This window comes from Phyllostomus discolor, chromosome 2, assembly GCF_004126475.2.
Source record: "Phyllostomus discolor isolate MPI-MPIP mPhyDis1 chromosome 2, mPhyDis1.pri.v3, whole genome shotgun sequence".
NCBI classification, from domain to species: domain Eukaryota; kingdom Metazoa; phylum Chordata; class Mammalia; order Chiroptera; family Phyllostomidae; genus Phyllostomus; species Phyllostomus discolor.
This window is the reverse complement of record NC_040904.2, coordinates 101,469,286-101,496,321: the sequence shown is the minus strand read 5'-3', so window position 1 is coordinate 101,496,321 and position 27,036 is coordinate 101,469,286. Positions and strand designations below refer to the sequence as shown.

At 42.2% G+C, this 27,036-nt stretch overlaps 1 protein-coding gene and 1 non-coding gene across 2 annotated transcripts; one reads left to right on the top strand and one right to left on the bottom strand.

Annotated features, from left to right (window-relative positions):
* Positions 1 to 5,297: 5,297 nt before the first annotated feature.
* On the bottom strand, positions 5,298 to 21,637 carry CSTA (cystatin A). Its single transcript, XM_028505181.2, has 3 exons — positions 21,406 to 21,637; positions 10,813 to 10,914; positions 5,298 to 5,526 (listed from the first exon to the last, which is right to left on the bottom strand). The coding sequence occupies exons 1-3, from the start codon at positions 21,469 to 21,471 to the stop codon at positions 5,398 to 5,400; spliced, it is 297 nt and encodes a 98-aa protein (XP_028360982.1). The 5' UTR covers positions 21,472 to 21,637; the 3' UTR covers positions 5,298 to 5,397.
* Positions 21,638 to 25,565: 3,928 nt separating this feature from the next.
* LOC114491162 lies at positions 25,566 to 25,672 on the top strand. Its single transcript, XR_003683977.1, has one exon. It is a non-coding gene; the product is annotated as a U6 spliceosomal RNA (small nuclear RNA).
* Positions 25,673 to 27,036: the final 1,364 nt, after the last annotated feature.

Genomic DNA, 27,036 nt, shown 5'->3' with positions numbered 1-27,036 from the left:
CTTCCTCCAGTCCCAATCTTCTCCATTACATACGGTGCAAGTTTATCTTGTGGCTGTGATTTAATAACCTAGGTGTGGTGATTTTGAAACTGGAAAAGCCAGGGTTCTGGCTGCCTGTCACCTACCAGACCTGATAAGCAGAGACAGGGCTTGAATCTTTACGGGAGCTTTATTCAGATGGCCGGGGATCTGAGAAGACGGTGGGTTTGTACCCTAACAGACTGTCTTACATTTCCTTTCTAGCCAGCCTTTTTTATAAAGGGGCAAAAATGTAGGTAAGGGATTTGGGACTCAGGAAACAGGTTGATCGGATAAAAGCTGCATTCCAGCAATTTCCCAAATATCCAGTGACTGGTGATTTTCTTGTCCATCTATGTCCTGGGTCCTGGGTGATTTTCTTTATCTGAGTCCTGGGCTGCCAATCATCTCTCCCTGGAACAAATGGTCAGATACAACCTTGATTGCTTATGGGCTCTCCTGGAGCACAAAGGTCAATCGCTTGTGGTCTCCTGGAGTCAGGGAGGGCTGTACCTGTAGTTCTTGAAACAATAGCTTTTCATATACATTAACTACTGGGCTTATTAACTATTACCTGAAGCTAAAGTTTTCCCACTCTTGAGTTCCCCAATTAATTTAAATCCTTTTTAGGATATCTCAGGGTGTTACAGAACACACACAGGGGTACGATATACTATTGCCAAAAGGACCCCCCACTAGGTTCGATAGTGTGCCACCTTAGGAAAGACATCTCTCAATGCCAGAGATTTGTGAGAAGGAAAGGAAATGTTTATTTAAAGCTATACAGACCTAAGGTAGTGACCTAATGTCTTCATTAAAATATCAAAGACTTTTTGGATACCCACAGAGGTCCACAGTGCTTCCTTCTCTCCCTGCCCTAATTTGGCTTACCGTATCTCGGGGGAAAAGAAGCAAACATCTATGTTTCAGGCTGCCGGCACCATCAGCTGTGTCGCTGTCCAGGCAGGATCTCTAATTAATCCAAAGCCATGTGGCACTTTCTCATGGCCTACTGGCAAGAGTTCTTTCACCCTTACTCCAGGCAAAGTCTCTCCTGCTTCCCAGGCCATGTGGCCAAAGGGAGCACTCTAAAGCTGCGTGGTCCTCTTCTACCAAAGCTGCAGAGGTCCCCATTCTGGCCTAAACTGCATGGTTGTCAGCAAAGCTGTGGGGAGGTGGGGGTTGCCACTCTGCCAAAGCCGAGTGGCGGTTCTCTGCAAAAGCCCCATGGTGATTCCCCACGCTGGCAAAGCTGCCTGGTTCCCTTTTTACCTAAGCTTTGGGGGTCTGCACTCTGGCAAAACCACGTGGATCTCTCTCCAATGGCTGCCGTGTCTGGGTTTAAATCCCCACACCAATCTTCCTTTGTACCCTCATTTCTGACTCCTCCTACAATCAGTTACACCTGTCAGCATTCCTGTATTATTCCGAGTTTACTGGGCTGCCATCGTGAGAATGGGCAGGTGTGGCCCCATGTCATGGAGCCAATCTTGTCCAAGCTCTCACGCAAGTGCTGTCACCTGCGGGACCTGCCCACATGGGTGCCCAGTTCCATCTTGGGGGGAAGTCCCTTCCATCCCTCTGGCTCAGAGCATGGCCACAGCTATTTAACATATCTATGAGACCAGTTAAAGGTTATAGATATGTTAAATTGAAGCAGAAGACAACATAGGAAGAACTCTGAGACTGCAATACTGTCACTGGCCAGCATTTAGCACTCTGGTTGCCAGGAAACACCTTTTACCAATTAGGTAGAATAAATAGTAAACTGAGGCAGGGAGGAGGAAGGAGACAAGTCTCACATGCTAACTCAGCAGTCCTAAGCCTGTTCTGATAATATTGCCAGGTGTTTCAATATCACAAGAAACACTATATTTACAAGAAAGAAAGCCTTGAAACTGTGCTTTCATCCCAAGGCCTGAATGTGGGAGAGGGTCCCAGGGCCCAAAGAAAGAGCCCATAAATAACTTTGGTTAATTACCTACCTCTGGTTGTTACAGGGTGCAGCCAAGAGGGGGACCCCAAATAGGCATTTGAAATGGGGTCCAGAACTCAAAGTGTCCAGGAGATTTTAAGGTGTCTTCACCCCTTCCCCCACAGGTGTGAGTTGGGGGAAGGGGCACACAGAGCAAGAACATGCAGGGCAGCTTTGCAGCTAATCCATGGCATGGTCATTTAGCATACCTATAGCCTTTGGCTGGTCACTTAGATATGCTAAATAGCTATGGCCATGCTCAAGGCCAGGGGGATGGAAAGAGACCTTCCCCCCAAGATGGGACCTGGGAGGCAGGTCCCCTGAGTTACAGCGCCTGCGTGGGAGCTGGGAGAAGATTGGCTCCATGACATGGGGTGACACCTGCCCAGACCCACGATGGCGACCAGAAAAGCTGGAGAAGACAGCAAATTGAGGGCAAGTGTGCCCAAGTGTAGGAGGAGTCGGAAATGGGGCTGCAGAAGAAGATTGGCGCGGGGGATTTAAACACGGACACGGCAGCCATTGGGGGAGAAACCACGCGGCCTTGACGGAGTGGAGACTCCTGCAGCCCTGAGAGAGGGAGAACCACGCGGCAGCCTTGGAGGAGAGAACCATGCAGTTTTGGCAGAGTGGGGACTCTCCCTTCCTGCAGCCCTGAGAGAGAGAGGACCACATGCCTGGCAGAGTGGGGATCCCCACAGCTTTAGAAGGGGGAACCACCACCTGGTTTTAGCAGAGATCCTGGTGGCTCAGCCGAGGGTGCCAGGAATCCAGGGAGGTCTCCCAGTCGAGATAGAGTTCTAACTGGAAAGAACCAGAGGACTGCCTAAGTCATGGACTTCTATTTCCTTTCTTGAGATACGGTACTCTGGACTGGGCAAAGGGGGAAGGAAGGAAGGACTGTCTGTTTGTGGGTGTTTTTAAGGGACTTTGGGATTTTGGTGAAGACATTAGGTCACTACTTTAAGTTAGTATAGCATTAAATAAACATTTTCTTTCCTTTTCACGAATCTCTGGCATTGAGAGACGTCTTTCCTAGGGCAGCGGACATAACGGACCGGGGCCTTCTTTCAATAATAGTATATTGTCCCAGGCCCCCCCCCCCCCCCTTGTGTGTTCTGCAACATGGTCACTATCTATTTTAGGAGGGAGTCCCTGATGCTTACAGAAAGAGCCCATAAATAACTTTGGAAAGTGACTCAATTTTAAGTAACTCAGATATTTGTTTCACAACAAGATGACCAAATGGGGTCTGGAGCAAAATAAGAATTTGGATAGTCACATTCCCCCAGGAAAGCTGGTACCACGTTTACCCATTAATCAATATGTAACTTTTTTTCCCTCCTATCCCACCAACTATATAAGTCCTGAGAACAAAGGACTCCCCCCCCCCCCCCCCCCCCCCCCCCCCTCGGGAGCTCAGGATGCTCTCTCTCTCTCTCTCTCTCTCTGAGGGGCACTTGCTCTAGGCCACAGGGCCTCTGGCCACCTGGCCTTAGGCTGCCCAGGGGCTTGCCACCCTGATCTCCAGCCTCTCTTGCTTTTTTCACCCTGCTTTGCCCTGAAACTTTCCCTTTCACCCCCTACTCTACCCGGTCCTCTTCTCTTCCATGGAAGCGAGCCACTAATAAACTGATTACATACTACTAGATTTGCTGATATGTAATTCTTTACATGTATCAGCAAGAAGAACCAGGTCTCTCCCATCAACCAAATGGCCATGCCAGAGGTTAGCTGCAAAGCTGTTGCTGTACAAAACAGCTCTGCATGTTCCTGTTCCATGTGTCCCTTCCCCCAACTCACACCTGTGGGAGGAAGGGGTGAGGACATCCTAGTATTTCCTGGACACCTTGAGTTCTGGACCCCATTCCAAATCCCTATTTAGGGCCCCCCTATTGGCTGCACCCTGTTACAAGGGTAGAAAAACATAATCATTTCTAGGTGGAAAATTGAAGGTCATGACTAGGGTTGTGTGGATTATATTTAAACCCAGATAGGTAAGCAATGATAACCAGGGCCAAATACAGGTTCTGTTTGCAATTTCAGAACCTGCTTCAGTTGTTCCACAGGTTTATCAATTCTGACCTGCTTCCTGACTCACCTTCAATTGCTGCCCACGACAGAGACTGACAAGGCTCTGGCTGCTAGCAGCTGGCAGAAGTGCCCTGCTTTGGTAAGTTTTTTGTCTCTCTAGAACCCACATGAAACTTGGCACTGTCTGGGTGGTAGAAGGAGACTTGCCTTGGGACAGAAACCACACAGTACAATATACAGATGATGTAGAATTATATATTTGAAACCTGTATAATTTTATAGACCAAAGTCACCCTAATAACCTCAATAAATTTAAGAGAAAAAAAAGATACTTCTATGAAACAGGTATAGAGCGAGGCTCACTAATTTAGAAAGCAATAGCTGAAGTAAAACTGATTTGTTCAGATGGCTAAAGTTTTTTCTCCCTTTGATAAGCTTTGTCTCCCAGAAACTTGCATTTTAATAGATGGGCCAGATAGTTCTTAAAGAAACCAAGTATTTGCATTTCAAAGGTATGGGGAGGGGGAAGCCAGCTCCTCCTAGAAGGATTTGGTTTCCTAGAACCAATTACCTATAAGCCTTTTGAGATGAAAAGGGGAGGTTTGGGGAAAGTAAAAGGATTTGATGGGCTCTGAATTGCTTCTGGAACCACACCTCTGGGCTTGTACAGACTTCATTTGTGAAGCTAGGACAGTCAAATTTAATACCTTGACAACTGGGTTGCCACCCAAAAGTTGGCAAAGGACTGACAAATCCATCCACCCATTTTTGAAATATCTCTTTCCATGGCTTTCTAAGATGAAAGCTATTTGCAAACACATCAGAGTAAAATAATGTCTGTCTCTAGATGAGAAGAACTTAAAATGAAGTTCTGGTTATGGATCTGATGATAATACAATTGATAAAGAACATTTGGCCCTGGCTGGTGTGGCTCAGTGGATTGAGCACCAGCCTGAAAATGAAGGGTCACTGTTTTGATTGCCAGTTGGGGCTCTTGCCTGGGTTGCAGGCTAGGTCCCCAGTAGGGGGCCTGCAAGAGGCAATCACACAGTGATGTTTCTCTCCCTCTCTTTCTCCCTCCCTTCCCTTCTCTCTGAAAATAAATAAAAGTTTAAAAAAAAAGAACAATTATTCAGGCCTGACTAATTTTTATAAGATTTCCAATTGATATCAATTTGTAAGGAACTTCTGCTCTAAAGCAATAACATTGATTTTGAGAAAGAAAAGGTAATTACTATTTAATACAATAAACAAACAGTTGAAGAGATTAATTTATTTTAAAAATGTTTCTTTATTGGTAGTTGCATTTACTCACAGGAATCATTAATCAGTAGCCAGTGAAGGAAGCAGACCACTTTTGTAACACACCGCTAAAAGCCGGTCAGTTCATCATCCTTGCTTTTGTCAGTCTGATAACCAGTAAGAGTCAAAGACTGCTGTTGTTGAGGAAGTGGCTTGAATATTTTCATGTGAATGTAAGTATTATGACCTACTCGCACCTGAAAGATAAAAGAAAGAAAAAGGAGGTTCATTTGCATGGATCTATGACAAGTGAGAATCCATAGACCTTTACACGCCATAAAAAAAGAAGGAATGTTTTGCGATCGCATGGATGTGTTACAGGGTGCAGCCAAGAGCAGGGACCCCAAATGGGCATTTGAAATGGGGTCCAGAACTCAAGGTGTCCAGGAGATTTTAAGGTGTCTTCACCCCTTCCCCCACAGGTGTGAGTTGGGGGAAGGGGCACACAGAGCAAGAACATGCAGGGCAGCTTTGCAGCTAATCCATGGCATGGTCATTTAACATACCTATAGCCTTTGGCTGGTCACTTAGATATGCTAAATAGCTATGGCCATGCTCTAGGCCAGGGGGATGGAAAGGGACCTCCCCCCCAAGATGTGACTGGGGGGCAGGTCCCCTGAGTTACAGTGCCTGCGTAGGACCTTGGAGAAGATTGGCTCCATGACATGGGGTGACACCTGCCCAGATCCACGATGGCGACCAGAAAAGCTGGAAAAGATAGCAGGTTGAGGGCAAGTGTGGCCGAGTGTAGGAGGAGTCGGAAATGGGGCTGCAGAGGAAGATTGGTGCGGGGATTTAAATCCAGACACGGCAGCCATTGTGGAGAAGAAGCACATGGTTTTGGCTGAGTGGGGACTCCCATGGCCCTGGGAGAGAGGACCATGTGCCTTTGCCAGAGTAGGGACCCCCGCAGCTTTAGAAGGGGGAACCACCACCTGGTTTTAGCAGAGATCCTGGCAATACAGCTGAGGGTGCCAGGAACCCAGGGAGGTCTCCTAGTCAAGACGGAGTACTAACTTGGAATAACCAGAGGACTGCCTGAGCCATGGACTTCTATTTCCTTTCCTGAGATACGGTACTCTGGACTGGGCAAAGGGGGAAGGAAGGACTGTGTGTGTTTGCGGGTGTTTTAAGAGATTTTAGGATTTTTTGATGAAGACATTAGGTCACTAGTTTAAGTTTGTATAGCATTAAATAAACATTTCCTTTCCTTTTCACGAATCTCTGGCATTGAGAGAAGATGTCTTTCCTCTGGCAGTAGACATAACGGACCTGGGGGCTTCTTTCAGTAATAGTATATCGTCCCAGGCCCCCCTTGTTTGTTCTGTAACAGATGGACCTGGAGATTATTATGTTAAGTGAAATAAGCAAGTCAGTGATAGACAAAAGGCATATGATCTCACTTATATGTGGAATCTAATGAACAAAATAAACTGATGAACAAAATAGAAACAGGCACAAATACATGGAACAGACTGATAGCTGTCAGGAGAGGCGGGAAGGAGGTACTGGATGAAAGAAGGTGAAAGGTTTAGTCAAAGAGTGTATATGCATGACATATAGACACCTAACAGTGTGGTGTGGGTGGTGAGGGCAGGAGGAAGTGAAAAATGGGAATAAGGGGATATCAGTAATAGTGTAAACAATAAAAATAAAGAAAAACCAAAAAATTATGCATAAAACCATAAAAGACTTCATTACAATAAGCTTTTCTGGAACAATATACCTAGACCAGCATTCTTAGACACTTGGTTATCAGAAACTTGTCACCTTATTGTATGAGAGAAATGGCAGGTTAAAGGTATGGAAAGTTACATAGGTCCTAAGCATATTTTATTTTATATTTTAATACAATTTGGGCACAAATGAGGTGCATTTCATTTTCAAAGAGGTACAGAGGCACAGTACCTGACACTTTTTTTGACTTCCAAACTGGGACAATTTATTTGCCACGTGATTTAAGAAGGGAGAAGAAAAGCAGAATTGTCCTAGAAAATTTGAGATTTGTGGTTCTCATTGTATATTATAACCTGTTTTATAAATGCCCACTGATAGGACTGAGCAGGGCCCAGGGATGGACAGTCTGGTCTCCCTTCTAAGGTAAACTGATCTTGCTGGGGGGTTATTGGTATGAAGATTGAAATGGTAGTTTGAGTAAGAATTTCTATTTTTGATCTTGGTTGAGACGATACAGTTGTGCTTAGAATAATATTTAGTGTATTCTGATGACCCTTCCTAACATAAATTTATTTTATTTTAGTTTTTTAAAAGATTTAATTATTTATTTATTTTTAGAGAGGGGAATGGAAGGAGAAAGAGAGGGAAACATCAATGTGTGGTTGCCTCTCACGCACCCCCAACTGGGAACTCTGCCTGCAATCCAAGCATGTACCCTGACTGGGAATCGAACCAGTGGCCCTTTGGTTCATAGGCTGGCACTCAGTCCACTGAACCACACCAGCCAGGGCTGCTAACCTAATTTTTAAAAATGCCATTTATCAAATGTTTCTTCTGTGTCAGACACTATGATGAGCATTTTATATACTTGATTCTATTTATTTCTTATTATGGGCCTGAAAAATGTGGAACAATGATGATTTTATAGATGCCGAAGCAGATTAAGAGAGATTAAGGACAATAATTTTCCATAAATCTCTCAGCTAATCAGGGACAGAGCTAAAACTCAAATTCAGATTTCAACACTTACGTTCTTTTCACTCTATGGCACAGGTGGCAAACGCAAGGCCCACGGCCAAATCCAGTCCTCCACCCTGTTGTCTCTGGCCCGGCACCCTGTTTCTACACAGCAGCAGTGCTGAACTTTCACTCAGCTGTTCAGGAGTAGTTACATCTATAGTCCTAAAACTACATTTGGCCCTTTGAAAGCAACCGCAAGGCTAATGTGGCCCCTGTTGAAAATGAGTTTGATGCCCATGCTCTATGGTGTAACCTATTAAAACCATTCATTCTGTGCTTGGAACAGGGCACCAGCCTTTGCATACATTATTAGAGCCAGTAGTTAAGCATCAGACTCCCTGGCTTCTGCTTTTATAATTGTCTGATCTCTGTTACTTTGCCTTCCTGGGGAGTTAGTTGTCTCATCAGTAACACAAGAGAAAGAATCATACTTATCCAAAAGATTTGTGGAGAGGATTAAATGAGATAATACACACCCAGCTCTTAGAACAGTGCCTGGTACATTCTCTGAGCTCAGGAAATTTTGGCCTCCTTTATTCCACACAACACCATGCAAAGTAGGTTATTGTCTGCTTTGTGTGAATGAAGCAATGATGGCTCAGAGGAGATGAGGAGCTGCAATCACACAGGTTTTGACTAGTCGAACAAGTCAAACAAAGGTTCAAAGCCAGGATCAAAGCTTACAATCCTCCCATTTTACCACCTGCCTGTTGACAGGCCCTTGAGAAGGAGCAGAGAGGGTCACGTCACCAGCAACACCTTCCATCTAGAGTGACTCAGAGCAAAGGGACTAACAGCTAGGCTGGTAGGAAGTCTGAGGGAACTGGGGTCAGTGGCTATAGACCAGTAGGAGACATTTGTAACAGAAGGAAGGAGAAGACAGGGAAAGTGGGCAGGGGAGAAAAGGGTAGGGGAGAAAAGGAAAGGGAAGAGAAGAGGCTGTGGTTAAGACTGGGCAGGTGATCTTTAGGGAAGACATTCTCAAGATAGTTTTCTGATGCATTTTTAAAGAAACTTATGAGCTAATCAATATGTGAAAGTTACACACTTAGATTAATTGTAAATTATTAAAATAATATCCTAATTTTGATGGAATGCTTGTTACTGAACAAAATCCTGTTTTATTTGGAAGGAGTTCTTTTCCAGCTGTGAAGAGAGCAGGCTGCTTTCTGAGCACGAGGAGGCTCCCACACCCCAGGGCCCCACACCCTGCACACACCCCAGGGCCGGGCATATTTCACAGCTCCACTTGGTAGAACTGGGTCCATCTACTTCCATAACTCGGTATTGTGATTTTCTCATGCTGAGCTGGTTAGCACCACTTATTTTATTTTCTTCGTTAAAAACTGTTTAGAAAAATTTTATATCTTATAATTATTTTTTTCTTAAAAAGAAATAAGCCAGACTGTACCTCAGTTAAATTATTTAGTAAACATCAAGTAAATGCATTTGAATGTCTGGTGTTATATTTACTAAATCAGAATTATCCTCTCAATACAAAAGGGCAAAACTGACTCCCAAATATGCAGAGTGGATTTGTCTGTCGAACTGGTTTCCTCTCAGTAAGTACACAAGCTTTTTTCTTCAGTTGGAACTGGAACAATACATCATTTAATTTTTTGACATAGATATAAAATTAATTTAAAAAATTTTAATGTTTCATTGCTTTATAATATACCTTCAGTGCCACAAGTTGAATCTATTTGAGTTGCAAAAAGTTTTTAATCATATTAATCAAAAGAAAATGGGCAAAAGAGGTTTAAATTATTTTCCCAGTCAATGATTGAAGTTATTCCTTACATCCACTCATTTAGACTCATAGAAGCACAATGCTTCGAGGTGAGATAAGCTTCAAGAGAGCTTCTGGGCCAGCCCAGGCCTTCAGGCTCCCACTTCATATGCGAAGTAGCTATAGCCACAGGCTAAACATGATCTGAACTTTTGTAAAGTCATTTTGTATAAAATTTCTGGAAATTAAGTTCAGAATCAATAGAAGAAGTCTTTCTAAATTAACACGAGAAAGGTTATAGGGAACCATTCCACATAGCGTGGGGAATGTAGCCTAGCCCCTATTTGGAAAAGCTAGTGGGAGCGAGGTCTGGCACACAGGACCCACACCCACAGACACTTTCTCCCATGGGGAATCAGGCCTGCATTGTACCTAGGCTGCTTGCTTCGAGACTTGCTTTTGCTAAAACTTCCTCACCCTGGATTGAAGCAGAAAATGCTTACTGCATATCTCTAAAGTAACTTCCTAAACTCTGTGCTAAACCTCCCAAGTATGGAGTATAACCAGTTCAACTGCTTTTCTGTAACCACTTGATCTGTAACATTCTTCTCTTTGAAGTAATTAGCAACATTCTTTCTTTTGTTATCTGAAAAAGGTAATCACCTACAGCGAACCTGTGTAGAGTAAATGAGGACCATCCTCAGTGTAATGTACCCAGAAAACAATAAAAGCCTGTCCAGGCAGGGGCTGGGGTCCTCTCTCACTCAGAGAGTGGCCATGCCATCCCTTTATCTCCACAGGACTTCTGTATTCCATGTGAATTTGTCTCTCGAAGCCACAACACACAGACTTTGAGGGCTGGGGTCCACATCAAAAAGTGACATAAATACACTGACATCTACTAAATTTGAGAGTTTACTACTTGGGAAGTATGCTAGGTGGGCATCTTGATTTAGGACAAGGTGAAGGAAGAAATTATTTGGTAGAGATGAGAGGGAGCATAACATAAAGTGAGAAATACAGCCTCTTAGTGCCAAAGTGGATGTTGAAGTCTAACCTTAATGTAGTAATTTATTCCAGCAACCACTTGAGTTTTGTATTCTACAGCTTCAAATTCTTCGTAAGTCTCATTTGTTTTTTCTTCAAGCTGTGGTTTAACCTTAAGAAAAGAAAAGAAAAGAATAAACACATTATCAAAAACGTTTTGGATTCCATTTACATGAATTACACATGCAGGACCTCATGTTCTTAAATTATGATAATGAGATCTATGAGCTGTTTTCATTTTTTTTTGGTTGCCTCTTGCACACCCCCAACTGGTGACGTGGACCCCAACCCTGGCATGTGCCCTAACTGGGAATCAAAACAGCAACCCTTTGGTTTGCATGCTGGTTGGTGCTCAATCCACTGAGCCACACCAACCAGGGTGTAGTTTCATATTTCAAAGAAAGGAAAACACCAATTTTTTTCAAAAGCTTTTATTTCCATTGATGCATAGTTTAGTAGAAATCTATTTTAATAAATAAAAATATTAAGTCTGGGTCAAATATGACTTGATCACATTTGTTTCAGTATAGTATAGATTTTATTACGTAAAATTTTATTTAGTATTTTGGTGTCTGCAGTCTTTCCTAAATGGCAGTACTGTTTTGTTTGTTTGCTTGTTTTCCATCACGATTTATTCCACCTGTAACCTCTTGCATGTGATTTCACTCATAAGTGGAATCTAATTAACAAACTTAACTATCAGGTAAAACAGAGACAGACTCAGAGAGAGCAGGCTGACATGTATGGAGGGGAGGGACGGTGGGTGAGGACTTGGGGGGTGGCAGGAATGGGGGGAAGGGTTTTCAGGAACTACTACAAAGGACACATGGACAAAACCAAGGGGGAGGGTGGAAGCAAGGAAAGGAGGTGGGTTTGGCTGGGGTGGAGGGAATGGTGGGGGGAAAATGCAGACAACTGTAATTGAAAAACAATAAAAAAAATTTTAAAAAGAGAGAACTTACAAACATGGAAAAAGGTGATAATTGTGGGGAAGAATGTATGGGTGGAAAAGACCAATCTTTAATAAGATCACATGGGCTAACTAAAAGGTCAAATTTTGTTGCTTTAGGCTCAGTTTACATTAACTCAATTTGGTAGTATGGTAATGTGGCAATATGGTAATTCTTTTTTAAATTGTCACCTGAAGATATATTTTTTGATTTTAGAGAGAGAGGAAGAAAGGGAGATAGAGAGAAAGAGAAAGAGAGAGACAGACATTGATGTGAGCAAGAAACATCTATCAGTTGCCTCCTGAACACACCCTGACAGGGGATCTATCCTATAACCTAGGTATGCGCCCTAACAGGGAATCAAACCCCCCAACCTTTTTGGTGTACAGCACAACGCTCCAACCAACTGAGCCCTCTGACCAGGGCTGGCTATACGGTAATGTTGTGAGTGGCAAAGCTTTGATAGTTATACATGTCTTTGACTAATATAAAAAAGGGGCAGGGGGAGGAACCATAATTACTCTTCCATTAAAAATTTGTTTTGAACTAATTCCTGACTCCAAATTGCAAAAATAGTACTGTATATCTCAAGATCCTTCATTTAATCACATCTGCAAGTCCCTTTGCTGAGTAAGGCGACATTTTTACAGAATCCAGGAGTTTGGATGGCCATCATTCTGTCAAACACAGATGCCAGAATAAGCTTAGATGCCAGAATTCCTGAACCAAGGATGAGAAGGGAGCAAGAGAGTCTCAAACCCAATATGTGAACTTTGAACCCAAGTTTTCAGTGTAGGTCCTGCATTCCGGTTCTCAGCTGGGCCTCATGTGCTAGCGACCACCATGGTCTCTCTCAGTGGGTTGCTGCTAAAAGTCAAGCTCGAGCCTTTGCTCTGGGGGAGGACAGGTAGTAGCTTGTCTTGCAGGGTGGAGCACAGTGAGAGGGAAGGGTCTGGGGACAATCTGACTGCTCCTCAGATGGATCACCATCAATCCTCTGGCTTTAGGCGCATGCCTCAGTCTCCTCTCCATCAGTTTCTGGAGTTGCTCGTGCTTGAGGTAGTTTGGAGCTCTGCAGTGAGAACCTGTTTGTGTCTGGCTCAGACATTCCCCTCTGCAGCTCAGGCTATGTCTGGATGGCTCAGTCCCTTTCCATTGTTCATCTCCTTTCCATCTTCCACAGTTTTGCCTCTATCTCTAAGGTGGTCTTTGCCTATCTCCTGTTGTCCTTACAGCTGTGTGTCTGTGCCCCTTTCCCCTGATCCCTTCTATTATTTAGAGGGAGGAGGAAAATAAATGTGTGTGCTTGATACACCTTGTTTATTAGGAAGTTGCCTCCCAGCCCTTCACTGGAGCATCTACAGTCCAAGACAGACCTTCAGTCCTTCCCATCAGTGTGCAAAGGTTTTCAATCCTTTCCTATTAGTGCCTCTCTTTGGGTGCCACAAGTGTTTTCAAGAAGGAAGCCATTTGCAAGGTGGGCATTCTCAGACCACTTTGAGGGGCAAACACTTCCTGGACTAACTAACACCTGTTTCTTCCTGTCAACTTCCAAAGGATGGGAAGAATTTAGTTGCTTTCTTGAGATGGAAAAATGAAGCTCCAAATGGAGGGAGGAAGAAGACGAACAGTGAGAAAAAAAACAGAAATGAGAAGAGGGAGGGTGTAGGAGAGAGAAGGCAGAGTGGGTAATGGTGGAGAGAGAGGATGAGTGAGGGAAGGGGTTACTGTCCTGCTGCTGCCTGGGTCCTAACCGGTTTCAGTCAACGCTCAGTACCAGTCAAGTCAGAAAGGGCTGGAAAGGGTTAATCTGTACACAAAACCCAAAATTATCTATTTTAACCTCTCACAAATGAGGAACCTGGCCTGTGAGGAAAACATGACTGCTTAAGGCTAATAAATTGCTGATTATAGTTATTCAAAGTTTTGAATTCCTTGCCCAATGACTTATGTATCTGAGTTCTCTGTTGCAGTTGTCTATACTCTTCTGGTTTCCAGTCTTTTTGGTCATATTACAAGTATTTATTTCTATGTGTCCTATCTAGAGCTGTAACTTTCCATTGCATCTATGCAGTCTGTGAATCCAGAGTCTTCCATGAGACAGCGGTCCTGGCTTGTTTCTGTAAGTGCACCAGCACCTGCCGGAGTGTGTGCCCTGATTTCAGGTTCACTGTGGAGTATTCCCTGGGAACTGGAGGGATTCGGTTGCAGGATCCCCTGCAGATACCAAAATCTGCAGATGCTCAAGTCCCTTCTGTGAAATGGAATAGTACATATTTGCATATGGCCTGCAGCGTACTTCATTAGTATGTCTTCAGTATAGGGCTTGGCACATGGCAAATTCAAGTTTTCATTTTTGGAACTTTCTGGGGGTTGTTTTCTCCAAACATTTTGATACATATTTGGTTGAATTTGGAGATATGACACCAGTGGATATGGAGAACCTACTTATTTATTAGCTGTAGCCTTGCTCCCCCTTTTCATAAAACAGATTTGCATTGTTGGAAGCTATGAACCAAGGTGATCAGATTTAAGCTGAGGAGCAGGAAAAGGGGCAGAGCAGGAAGGAGCTGGTCAGTGAAAACTCAAGGTTCAGAAAGAAGCTTGGTGCCGAATGGCCCCCCAGGATGGATGTTCAGAGGGTGAAGGCCAGCTAGGAGTGGCGTTCAGGAGCCTGGTGGAAAACAGCCAGACCTTGGGCTGAACACAGTTGGGGTTCAGTTCCTCAGCCTGCCATGCATGGTGGTGGCTGAGGCACTGGAGGACACAGTGTAGGGGAATTGCTTGGGCCCCAGCAGGGGCAGGATGCCACCTGCAAAGAGCGCCTGGTGACATACATGTACCCCAGGGCTGTTCAAGCATTTCTTGCTGCTGCAGAGCATGAATCTTGGCAAATTGTTAGTTCTCTGGGATCTGAGGATTCTAGCCATGCTGCACACAACACCCAGGAGCTTTTCTTGTATCTAATATTTCTGCAGAATCATTTAGACTATGCATCATTTAGGACAGAATAGATGGGAAGGTAATGGTGACAATGTGGATAGGACATATTTTGGGAAGTTTTACAGTGTAGTGAGGAAGGAGAGTTTGGGCAGCAGCATGAAAATACAGGAGGGCTGGTGAGAGGTGCCTTGTGGACATTTGCTGTCTGACCATGTTTTGAGGGAAGGGGGAAGCATGGGGCAAAGCACCCGGTACACAGGAAGTGATGGCATCTGGCATAAGAGAGAAGGGCTGACTTAAGAAAAGAGGACAAGGTCTTAGCTGGGAGGGTGGAATAAGATCAGAGTGGGGTACATAAATCGGGGTACTCTTACACAGGATGACTGCAACCTTCTAAGAGTGGAACTGAGACACTGGCTGGAGGGACCATGGCGCTGGGAGGGACTGAGGAACTGAGGAGACATAAGGTCCAGCTCCATCTCTGTGGGGTTTCTAGAAAAGGACCAACAAGCTATGACCAAAAGGATGTTCTGGCAGCCCCATGGTTCTATTGCGGTTATTCACTGTCATGAATCCTAGATTTGAAATGGGTGAGTTTTCTGTGATTTGTATGTTCCTTGATCAATTTTTTGTGAAGCTGAAGCAGAAGCTGAGGAGGAAGTGGTAGCAGTGGGAGTGACCTCTAAGTGAGGATCGGGATGCCAGAAGCTCACTGGGTCATGGAAACCAGGGATGGAGGAGAGTATGAAACCACTCATTGTGGGTCCAGGCTGCTTGAGTGATCTAGTAGGCCTATGCATGTGATGGCGATGGTAGGGTGAGTGCCTGAAGGAATCTGGGGTGGTTGAATGGCAGGTTCTCTGGGGCTGGGGCAATGAATGGGAGAGGTGACTGAGGAGGAGGTTATAGTCAGAGAGTAGAACACAAATTTGTGGGTGAGTGAGTGCCATGACATGCTAAGCGCTCAGGTGTGTCCATAATGGTATGCAGACGGTGTGTTTGTGTGGTGTCCTGGCAGACAAAAACCACAATCTGTGTGTATGCCAGTAATTGTACGCAGTAATGTGGTTTGACTTGTATGTGTGGGTTTTATGTGTATGTACCTGTGCATGTGTAATTATAGCTCTTATTTCTAAAAATAATTATTGAAATATTTCTTTCCTACTCATAAACATTGTCAGAAATCTCATGCAATATATTTTTTCTTTTTTACTTACAATATAAAATAATGGAAAGCAGTAATGGTTCAGAAGCTATTGCTAGTCAAGTCATTCATTTAATCCTTAATTATATATATACAAGGTGGGGCAAAAGTAGGTTTACAGTTGTAAGTATCTGAAACATAGAGCTTATGCTTGTGTTATTATTTATGTATTAATCATTGTATTTTTCATGTGAATCAATGTATTTTTACATTGTAGTTTCCTGTGAAACTACATTTGGCCCACCCTGTATTATTGGTTTTTATGGGTGGAGCATGTATGACTCTTTATTTTCTTGTGTATATCTCTTATCTCCAACCTACTCTGTAAATTTCTGAGGGAAGGGACTATCTTTGTCTATAGTAATAGACAAAAGCCCTTCTCTGTCTATAGTAATTCACACAGTACTGTGCACATCATCAATGTCTTCTGAATGAAGAGACTGGGCTTGTTTTTCGTGACAACTTTTCTCCCCAAATAGGAAGAAGGGTATAGCCAAGCCACTCAGCTGATATCCAGAGACTCTCAGATGAGGAGGGTTTTTTCCTGTGTAGTCTGGTCCCAAGCACCATTAGCATAGTACACGACTCTGCAATTACCATCCAGTCTCTGTTATCTTCAAAATGTGGACACTCTTTTCTTCTCTTCCCAGAAGTGTTCATTTTCTGAACCCTAAACCCTTTGTTTGATCTTCTTCTGACCTCATCCAACACCTGTCTTTCATTTTGATGTCAAATTCCTCGAGTGTGCAGTTATCATTTTTCGAGATGCTTTCCCCTCTCTATGGAATGACCTTTCCTTTCCTCTCCCTCCTTCCTAATGGGGTTCTTCCTTCCATTGGCATTCCACCAGGAAGCTCTCCAACAACATCAGGGAAAGCCAATAAAGTTCAGCTCCTTCAAGAACACCTGTATTTTAATGGGCAATTTCCCTAAGTGGATTGGAAAGTCCTTGACGGCAGGCCCATGTCTTACAGTCCACATGGAACTTCTGAGATGTTTAAAACAGTGCTAGACACCTAAGACATATTCAAGAATTCATTGGTATCCATTACTCATGCTGATTTAAATCTGAGGCCTCCTGCTTGCACAGAGAAGGCAAATTTGCTACACCGTATCTCACCACCATTTTTCCCTCACCCCACGTTTCTCCAGATTCCTGCCACTGTACAGTAGAAAAGGGAGGTGGTCAAAAATCTGGAGATAGGCTAGCTTCTTGATTAGGTGTTTATGAACATATTTTAATCTCAGTTTCTTCATCTGAAAAATGGACATCATGCTTTTCTCCCTGCCTCAGGGGTTGGAAGGATCAAAATGAGAGACTGAAAAGGAGGCCAAAGCTTTTACAGCTGCAAAGTGCCTTTCTGGGGTGAGGAAGCTACTAGAAATACCTATGTCTCGTTCTCCCTCTCTGACAGGATTGGGGCCTGAGATGGGAGGCAAGAAACACATGGCTCACAGACAAATATTATTAACAATGCAAGGTCTTTGGATAGCTTCTTGTTTAAAAAACAAACAAGTTCTTGCTAACTAAGATAGGCTTTTAAAAATCATTAAAATTAAGCCCTGGCTGGTGTAGCTCAGTGGATTGAGCATGGGCTGAGAACCAAAGGGTCACCAGTTTGATTCCCAGTCAAGACACATGCCTGGGTTGTGGGCCAGTTCCCCAGTGGGGGCCATGTGAGAGGCAACAACACACTGATGTTTCTCTACCTCTCCTTCTCCATCCCTTCCCCTCTCTCTAAAAATAAATAAATAAAATCTTTAAATTAAAAAAATCATTAAAATTGAGACTTCTGGCAAGATGGAGGCATAGGTGGACGCATCGTATCTCCATGCACAACCAAGATTAGAACAACAACAATTTAGAGGCAGAATAACACCCAGAACTGACAGAAAATTTATCTGAATGAAAGTCGGACAGCCAAGAAGTTGAAGTAGACCCATTCATCCAGACCAGTAGGAGGGGCGGAGACAAGCAGCCAGGCCTGAGGTTGTGGCACGGGGAACAGGGAGAGTTGGGCACATAAGGCATCTGTGGTGTGCAAGATCGCAGCTGGCAGACCCAGTGGGGCGGCGATTGTGGAGCAGGTCAGAGTGCATAACCCAGGATCCCAGAGAAGGGACTGAGGTCCCACGGAGAACGGAGCTACTGCCATTGTTCCCTCTCGCCCCCTCCCCCACCCTCACCCCCACATACAATGTCACAATCTAGCGACTGGGGTGCCCAACCCCGGTGAACACCTAAGACTCAGCCCCTCACCATAACAGGTGCGACCAGACCAAAAGAGAGAGAGAGAGAGAGAGAGAGAGAGAGAGAGAGAGAGGGAGAGAGAGAGAGATGTGTCTCAAACAGAAGAACAGATCAATGCCCCAGGACTCATCCTTTTGAGCGACTAAGAGATAGCCAATCTATCAGATGCACAGTTCAAAACACTGGTGATCAGGAAGCTCACAGAATTGGTTGATTTGGGGCACAAATTAGATGAAAAAAATGCAGGTTACCATAAAAGAGATGAAGGAAGATGCACGGAGAACCAATAGTGATGGGAAGGAAACTGGGACTCAAAACAAGAGAGTGGACCAGAAGGAAGAAAGAAACAACCAAACAGGAAACAATGGAGAAATAAGAATTCAAAAAAATGAGGAGAAGCTTAGGAACCTCCAGGACATCTTTAAACATTCCAACATCCGAATTATAGGGGTACCAGAAGGGGAAGGGGAAGAGGAAGAGCAACAGTTGGAAAAGTTATTTGAACAAATAATAAAGGACAACTTCCCCAATGTGGCAAAGGAAATAGACTTCCAGGAAATCCAAGAAGCTCAGAGAGCCCCAAAGAAGTTGGACCTAAGAAGAAACACACCAAGGCACATCATAATTACATTAGCCAAGATTAAAATGAAGGAGAGAATCCTAGAAGCAGCAAGAGATAAGGAGACAGTCACCTACAAAGGAGTTCCCATAAGACTGTCAGCTGATTTCTCAAAAGAGATCTTGTAGGCAAGAAGGGGCTGAAAAGAAGTATTCCAAGTCATGAAAGACAAGAACCTATATCCCAGATTACTCTATCCAGCCAAGCTTTCATTTAGAATGGAAGGGCAGATAAAGTGCTTCTCAGATGAGAAGTTAGTTAAGTTAAGTGAGGTCAAGTTAAAGGAGTTCATAATCCCCAAGCCCTTATTCTATGAAATGTTAAAGGGACTTATCTAAGAAAAGAAGATAAAGAAAAAAATGTATAGTAAAAGGACAGCAAACTCACAATTATTAACAACCACACCTAAAGCAAAACCAAAAGAAACTAAGCAAACAAGTAGAACAGGAACAGAACCACAGAAATGGAGATCACATGGAGGGTTAGCAACAGGGGAGTGGGAGGAAGAGAGAGGGGAAAAAGGTACAGAGAATAAGTAGCATAGATTGTACGTTGAAAATAGATAGGGGGAGGGTAAGAATAGTATGGGAAATGTAGAAGGTAAAGAACTTATAAGTATGACACATGAACATGACTAAAGGGGGGATATGGGTGGGAGAGGGTGTACAGGGTGGAGGGGAGTGAAGGGGGGAAAATGGGACAAGTGTAATAGCATAATCAATAAAATATATTTAAAAAATCATTACAATTAAAATTTCCCACACCCTGTATATTTAAATCTCTTATCCTTCATCCTTCTTACAGCTCTGGTCCTTGGAGAGTCTCCAGGGGATTTTCCATGGTTAGAGAAGCTTTCAGGGAAAAATTTGAAGTAAACAATTGTGATGCCTCTCCTAGGCATACTTTCTTAGTCTTAACAGCTCTGAGGTCGGCAGGGCAAGAGGTGTTATCTTCATTTCACGAATGAAAAGGAATATTTTGGCAGCACTGTGTTTTTAGAAAGCTCATCTCTCACAGGTCTCTTAGGACATAATGTGTCTCTGATCCTGTAAGCAAGTGAAGTCATGGACAGCAGCAAGGGCATCACCTAAGAGCTGGTTAGGAATGCAGACTATCAGCCTCACCCCAGATCCACTGAGCCAGAATCTGCATTTTAACAAGTCCCCAGGTGACTCATGTGCACATTCAAGTTTGAGAACACTGACCCTATACAGGGATTCAACAAAAGCATTAATTATCTTCTTCAGGAAAATAAAACAAAACAAAAACAACTCCAAGGTATTTATTCTTTAAAAGAACTCTTTTTTTAAAAATTTGGATCACATTAAATTTATTTATTTATTTATTTATTGAAAGTAATCTTTTTTAAATTTTATTTTAATCATTGTTCAAGTACAGTTTTCTCCCATTTACTCCCATTCCAGCCCACCCACCCAACCCTCCCTACTTCCCTCCCATTACCCCCCACCCCTAGGTTTTGTCTATGTGTCCTTTAAATTTGTAAAAGAACTCTTTGAAGAGAAATATTTATCACCAAAACATGGATGGTAGAATTCCAGGCATCTGACCTCTTAGAGAGATTGTGAGGGTCCTACATAGAGAATTCCATCTTTTCCACTTACACAAGAAGCTGATGTTGCTTGCCAAACAGTGTTACAGAATGAAGTTTCAAAGAAAAAGGAAGAAGGAATGCTACAAGAAAAGAGAAAACAAGGCCTGAACTGCGGGGCTCATTTGGTTGAGCATCTTCTAGCAAACTGAAAGGTCACTGGTTCGATCCCTGCTCAGGGCACATGCCTGGGTTGGAGCACTTGTGAGAGGCACTCTCGATGCTTCTCACACACATTACTGTTTCTCTCCCTCTCCTAATCCCTCCTGTCCTCTGTGTCTAAAAATAAATAATTTTTTTAAAAAAGAAAATAGAAAATGTTACAAAGCTAAAATAGTAATTTATATTTTTCTTTTCATAAAATATGCACTATAATAAATTTTATTATATGGGTGATAGCTAACCAAACAACTTTCTAATAAACATTTAATGTCCTGTTTTCACTATAATCAATTTTGGAATTACCATGAACTATTCCGCATCTATTCTCTACTAGTTTAATCATCTTCTAAATACTAAATGACAAAAACATTGTCTGTTTGGTTAAATTTATAGGAAATTTGTAAGTGGATTGCCTCTACCATGTTCTTCTTAAGTCAACTCATTCAAAAAAAATTTCCGTGCAATGCATTTGAAGTCTAGTTTGTCAAATTGTTAACAACCTCAGACTTTAATTACATGTTGGCTCCACATGGTGAGATTAGAAAAGCTTCATCAGAAACTGAGTTAACAATCCTAGAATCATACATAGTAAAAGCTTTAGAGGTGATCCAATAAAAATTCTTTTACAAATGGGGAAACTGGGGCTCTGAGTGGGGATATGACTTGCTTAAGCTCATTCTCACAGTTGGGATTATTAGAGGTTTCATCTCTTAAAAGAAGAAAATTCTTTTAGTTGTAAGAAAGCCTGAACAAAACTACACATTTCCCAGTATTCTGGTTTTCATGTTCACTCACATTTTTAACAGAGGGCCAACCTAGGAACTAAAATTTTAGATTAAACCATTTCATGGGTGCATCAACTCACCTCGTCAGCAATCTCCTGGATTTCTGGAGTGGCAGGTTTGGCTTTAGTTAAACCTCCAGGCATCATTTTGGCTAATTGCTTCTTTGCTGGGCAGGATACTGGAACTGAAGTGTCGGGTAAGTGTGGAGACTCCTGTCTTTAAAGAGGGTTGTTCAGAGCTCCACCTATAGAATGTTTTATTTTCCTTAAGAGCACAAGGAAAATGAGTATGTGTTGAGACAAGTCTTTCTGCTTCACCAATAGAAGAGCGAATAGGAATTGGGAGGAGCCTGTGGTTGAGGCTGAACAAATGGGTTTGCACAAGGAGTCATGATATTGCAAGAACCACACTTCCCTGTACTCTCTGACAATGGTTCACATCTGTTGAAACATGTGATTTGCAAAATTGGAGGGCACAGACAGAGTTTCCCAATGTTTCAAAACCTCTTACATGCTATTTTATTTTAAAAAATATTTTATTTATTTATTTTAGAGAGGGGGAAGAGAAGGAGAAAGAGAGGGAGAGAAACATCAATGTGTGGTTGCCTCTCGCATGGCCCCCACTGGGGACCTGGCTCACAACCCAGGCATGTGCCCTGACTAGGAATTGAACTGGCGACCCTGGTTTGTGGGCTGGCGTTAAATCCACTGAGCTACAACAGCCAGGGTCCAAAATTTTATTTTTTAAAGGAGTATTTATTAATAATGTCAATACTGATTGTATAGAATTTACTTGATTTTATAAAGACAGTGAAAGGATTTATCTGGAGAACCAGGGCTGAATAGTTGTATTTTACATTTATTTACATTTGTAGAACTGTATAAAACACAGAAAAACACAAAGAATAAAACTACAAACACCTATATACCTATTATCCAGAATTAAAACTTTTAACATTTTGTGATATTTTGTCATGCTTTCTATATGTTTTTATACTTGTTTTTGAGAAATAACATATTACTCCCCCTACCTGGAGGCAAACTACATTGTGAATTTAGTATCCTTCTAGCCTATTTTTATACTTTGACTTAGTGTGTTAAAAAATCTAGCTAGATCATATACTAAACACACATTCTATATTATGAATTTTTCTACTCAACATGTTTTTGTCATTCCATGTTGATGTGCAGATAGATCAATCTAATTCATTTGCTTTAGCTTTAGTCCATAATAGATCATCTACTTATCATCTCTGGTCTTTCTATGTAAACTGCTGTATTCTATTCCATATTCTACATACTTATTCCCTACTGATGAAGATTTTGGTTATTTCTGGTTTTTACCCTTATAAACAGTATTGCATTTCTCCCTTTTGTACATGCATGAGGGCTTCTGCAGGCAACTTGTCTTCTAGTAAAATTGTTTTGTATGAATATTTATTTGTGTTATTCAACTTTTGGAATGTGTAACATGTACACATGATAAAAATGTTCAAAAGGAACAAAGAAGTTTTCCATATAAGGAATTCTTCACTTACTTTAGTCCTCAGCCACCCTTCTACTCTCCAGAGACAACTACTGTCACCAGCTTCTTGTAGGCTTCAGAGATATTTTTTGCACATACAAATATGTAAATACTTAGCTACATACCTACATATATACACATGCATATACACTTTTCTTTTATAAATGGTTCAAATGGTACCCTACTACATAAACTATTATACACTTTGTGTTATCCCTCTCTGTCTATTTTGGAGATTGTTCTCCATTTCCACATAGAAAGGTGCTTCATTCATTGTAACATTTGGCAGGTACTTGATAAATTCTTGGAGGTAAGTACTTGTCTTGCTGAATAATCTAAGAAGCGCTATGCATATTGTTGTCCATGGAACACTTTTGCTCATGTACAGAGAACAGCAAGTGTGGATGGCATGGTGCTCACTCAAGAGATCACTAGTCTGTTTTAAGACTTTGGCTCATCTCTGGCCCCAGGTAATCCTTGACTTCTTCCTGTGAGCTTCCCAAGTCAGGCCCTTTTGCATCTAGGCCTCCAACTTTTTTCAAGGCCATAGCCCATTTCTCTGCTCACCAACTAGTCAAGGGGATCCTCTGAATCTCTCCAGTGGTCACATGTAGGGTAAACAGCATATCTTTTGTTCCCTTTCTAGAGGCAATGCCCTATTATTATCAGATATTCTCTCTTGATTTGCAGTGATTTCTTTGAGAAGCAAAAACTGCCCCAAAACAAATATTGCTTTTATGTTCACACTCCTACTCTGACATCCTGATTCCCCTCAAGATAGTCTGGGTGCTTCTGGCTGACAGAGATAGTCTTATACAAAGCAAAACAGAATTATCTCTGTTAATTATTTAATTACTTAAAGCACACAATTAATTAAATGCACATTTACTTTTAAATACCTGTTTGATTGCTCTGTTGCACAGGTGGCAAACACAAGGCCCATGGACCAATCCAGCCCTCCACCTTGTTTTATTTGGCCCAGCACCTTGTTTCTACCAGGCAGCAGCGCCGAGCTCCTTGACTCTAGTTAAGGAACCAGCAGTCTTTACAGTTCATACACAAAACCTCAGTCCACTGAGCCACATCAGCCAGGGAAATTTTTTTCAAATATGGACTAATACAGAATATTTTTGTATGACATAACTCATTATCTCTCTCTGAAAAGAAATTAGCTTTCCCGATAAAATACTAAAGCAATTTCCTAATGAAGTGTAATGAAATTAAGACTTGTTCTGGGACCATAATTATTTTCTCATAAAATAACTAGTTACTTTATTATAAAAAGCCCAATTAACTTGAACTTCTTGCATTTCTTACAGTGGCTATGGATGTAATAAATTATTAGTGCTCCAATAAAATGTTTAAAATTATAAAAGTATAAAATTGTATGCCCAACTCAACTGAATTGCAATAACTGCTATCTTAAAATGGTTTGTTCTTATAAACTTCTTTTTTATAAATCATAAGGATTTGATTATTCCTTTTACACTGTTTGGGTATAAGATTTATTTTTAATTTATGTTTTTGCTTACTGTTTATATTCAATATTATTCTGTATTAGTTTCTGATGTACAGCAAAGTGGTTAGAAAATCATGTACTTCACAGGGTTGGGTCCCCCCACTGCTCCAAGTATCCATCTGGCCCCATGCATAGTTGTCACGATGCTGTTGTTATTCTTATTATTTGTTTTTCCCTTTTCTTTCTTTATCACCATATCACTGACTATATTCCCTGTGCTGCAATCTACATTTCTGTGACTATTCTGTAACTATCAATTTTCATCCTGCTTAATCCCTTCCCTTTTTTCTCTCAGCCCTCCAATGCCCACCCCTCTGACAGCTGTCAGACTGTTCTTTGTATCATGAATCTGTTTCCATGGGTAAAAGTTTGAAATGCCTGTTTGACAAGCTTTCTATATCAACTTTTGTTTCTCTGTAGTTTTTGATACTAGAAAAAGAATTCGTAAGGTTATGCAGACCCTGTTTCATGGGGTCTGCCACATTGTGGATGAGATACGAGACATTCACATGGACTACTGAGTCCTGTGGAGAAAAGGAACAGCATGGCTTTTCTCTCAAGAGGAGCAAAAGCCGCAGCCCTCGCTGTAACAGGCCTTTATTGGGTGTCTCAGCACATTACATGATGGTCCTCGTTTACTATGCACAGGCTCACTTTAGGTGGTTACCTTTTACAGAAAACAAAGGAGATGCCACTGCAAATCACATCACAGAAGAAGGATATTTGCAAATGCAAAGGGAAAAGTAGTTGAACTGGTTACACTTGTCCTTGGAAGGTTTAGCATGGATTTTAGGAAGTTACTTTGCAGTAAATGTTTGTTGCCTTGATACAGGGTGAGGGAGTTATAGCAAAAGCAAGTCTCACAGCAGTCTAGGTACAGTGCAGGCCTGATTCCCCATGGGAGAACCTATCCATGGGTGTGGGTGCATCGGACCTTGCTTTCCACTGGGAGCTGGGCCCATACCACTCAGAATGGTCTCCTACAGTAAGTGAAGTGAGATCCCAAGCACAGTTTTTCCTGAGACTGTCAGGGGAAAGATGAGGTGGGGGAGGGGATGAGAATAATGACATATTGAAAATAAAAATCCATTGTATAACAATGTGAATGTACTTAACATTGGTGAACTGTACACATAAAAGTGGTTAAAATGATACATTATATGCATCTGTATATATGTTTATTGTGGAAAAAAAGTAGTGCTTGTTTTGGTAGCACATGTACTAAAATTGGAATAACCTGGAGAAGATTAGCATGGTCCCTGTGCAAGGATGACATGTGAATTCATGAAGTGTTCCCTATTTTTAAATACATAAATACATAAATGTAAAAATCATGGAGGCCCACAGTGGGGAGAGACAGGAAGCAAGGCTGGCAAGCCTTGTAGTCAGGAGGGTGCTGGTGTGATTTACATGTGAGGTCCTCAAGATCTAGGACAGAACCAACTGGCTTTGGCTATGAATATTTCTGTGTTTGGTCACAGCTATAGTGTAGATATCAGCCTGCATTGTAGTTGAGTCCTCCTCCCTGAGTCTCCTGCCTTCCAGCCAGGGGCACTGCCACTCACCAAGGTGTACAAGTCAGAAGCCACAAAATCATGGTTTATTTTCTTGTCTCCATCCTTTTATCAGAAAATTCTGCACAAAAACATTCTTGCCCAATAAATACTATGTGTTGTTTGTTCTTCACACAACAATCAGACTAATCTTTTATAAACACAATTTAGACAATGTTACTCCCCTAGATAAATTCCTTTAATATTTTTTTCCACTGAATTAAGAAAAAAATCCAGAGCCCTTACCATGGACCACTATAGGGAACCAGTCTGCGTGGCAATGGTGAATGTAGCTCAGCCCTGGTTCAGAAAACTGACAGGTGCAAGGTGGCACACAGGAGCCAGGCCCACACATCGGCTTTCCCATGGGGAACCAGGCCGGCATTATACCTAGGCTGCTTTCAGGCTTGCTTTTGCTAAAACTCCCTCACCCTGAGTTAAGACTGCAATTCTTAATGCATATCTCTGAAGCAACTCCCTAAAGTCTGTGCTAAGCCGTCCCAAGGATGGTATGTAACCAGATCAACCACTTCTATCATTCCTTTGCATTAGCAACATTTTTTTCTTTGTTATCTGTAAGAAGTAATCACTTAAAACAAACCTTAACATAATGAATGAGAACCTTCTTTGCTGTAATGCTACTAGAAAGCAACAAAAGTCTGTCCAGGCAAGGGTCAAGTTGTTCTCTCTCTCAGAGAGTGGCCGTGTTATCCCTCTTCTCCACAGGACTTCTGCAGTCTGTGAGAATTTGTTTGTTGCATCTGCAATACCGTGGACACTGTTGGCCGTAGTCCGCATCAGACTACTAGGTCTTGTATAATTCAGTCTTTGCCTAACTCTGTAACCTCATCTCATATACTTTCCCCCTTAATGCTTTCTGAATGTCTTGGCCTCTTTGGGTTCCCAGAACATGCCAAGCTTTTCCCCACCTCAGTCTCTGGGTACTTGATGTTCTTGAGCTAGGAATATTATTTCCCCAGGTTCTTCACTTGAGTCCTTTCTATTACATCTTAGCAGAAATGTCATGTTCTTCTACCTCCCACTAGTTATCTTCTCTGTTAATAACACTATTCATATCCATGGTTACTTTGGTTAGTTTTATACTCTGTTACCTG

Excerpts from the sequence above, each read along its gene's own strand:
- CSTA (XM_028505181.2), bottom strand. The coding sequence starts at position 21,471 with ATGATGCCTGGAGGTTTAACTAAAGCCAAACCTGCCACTCCAGAAATC. Across the intron at positions 10,915-21,405 it reads TCCAGGAGATTGCTGACGAG|GTTAAACCACAGCTTGAAGA; the intron begins GTGAGTTGATGC and ends TCTTTTCTTAAG. Across the intron at positions 5,527-10,812 it reads GAATAAATTACTACATTAAG|GTGCGAGTAGGTCATAATAC; the intron begins GTTAGACTTCAA and ends TTTATCTTTCAG.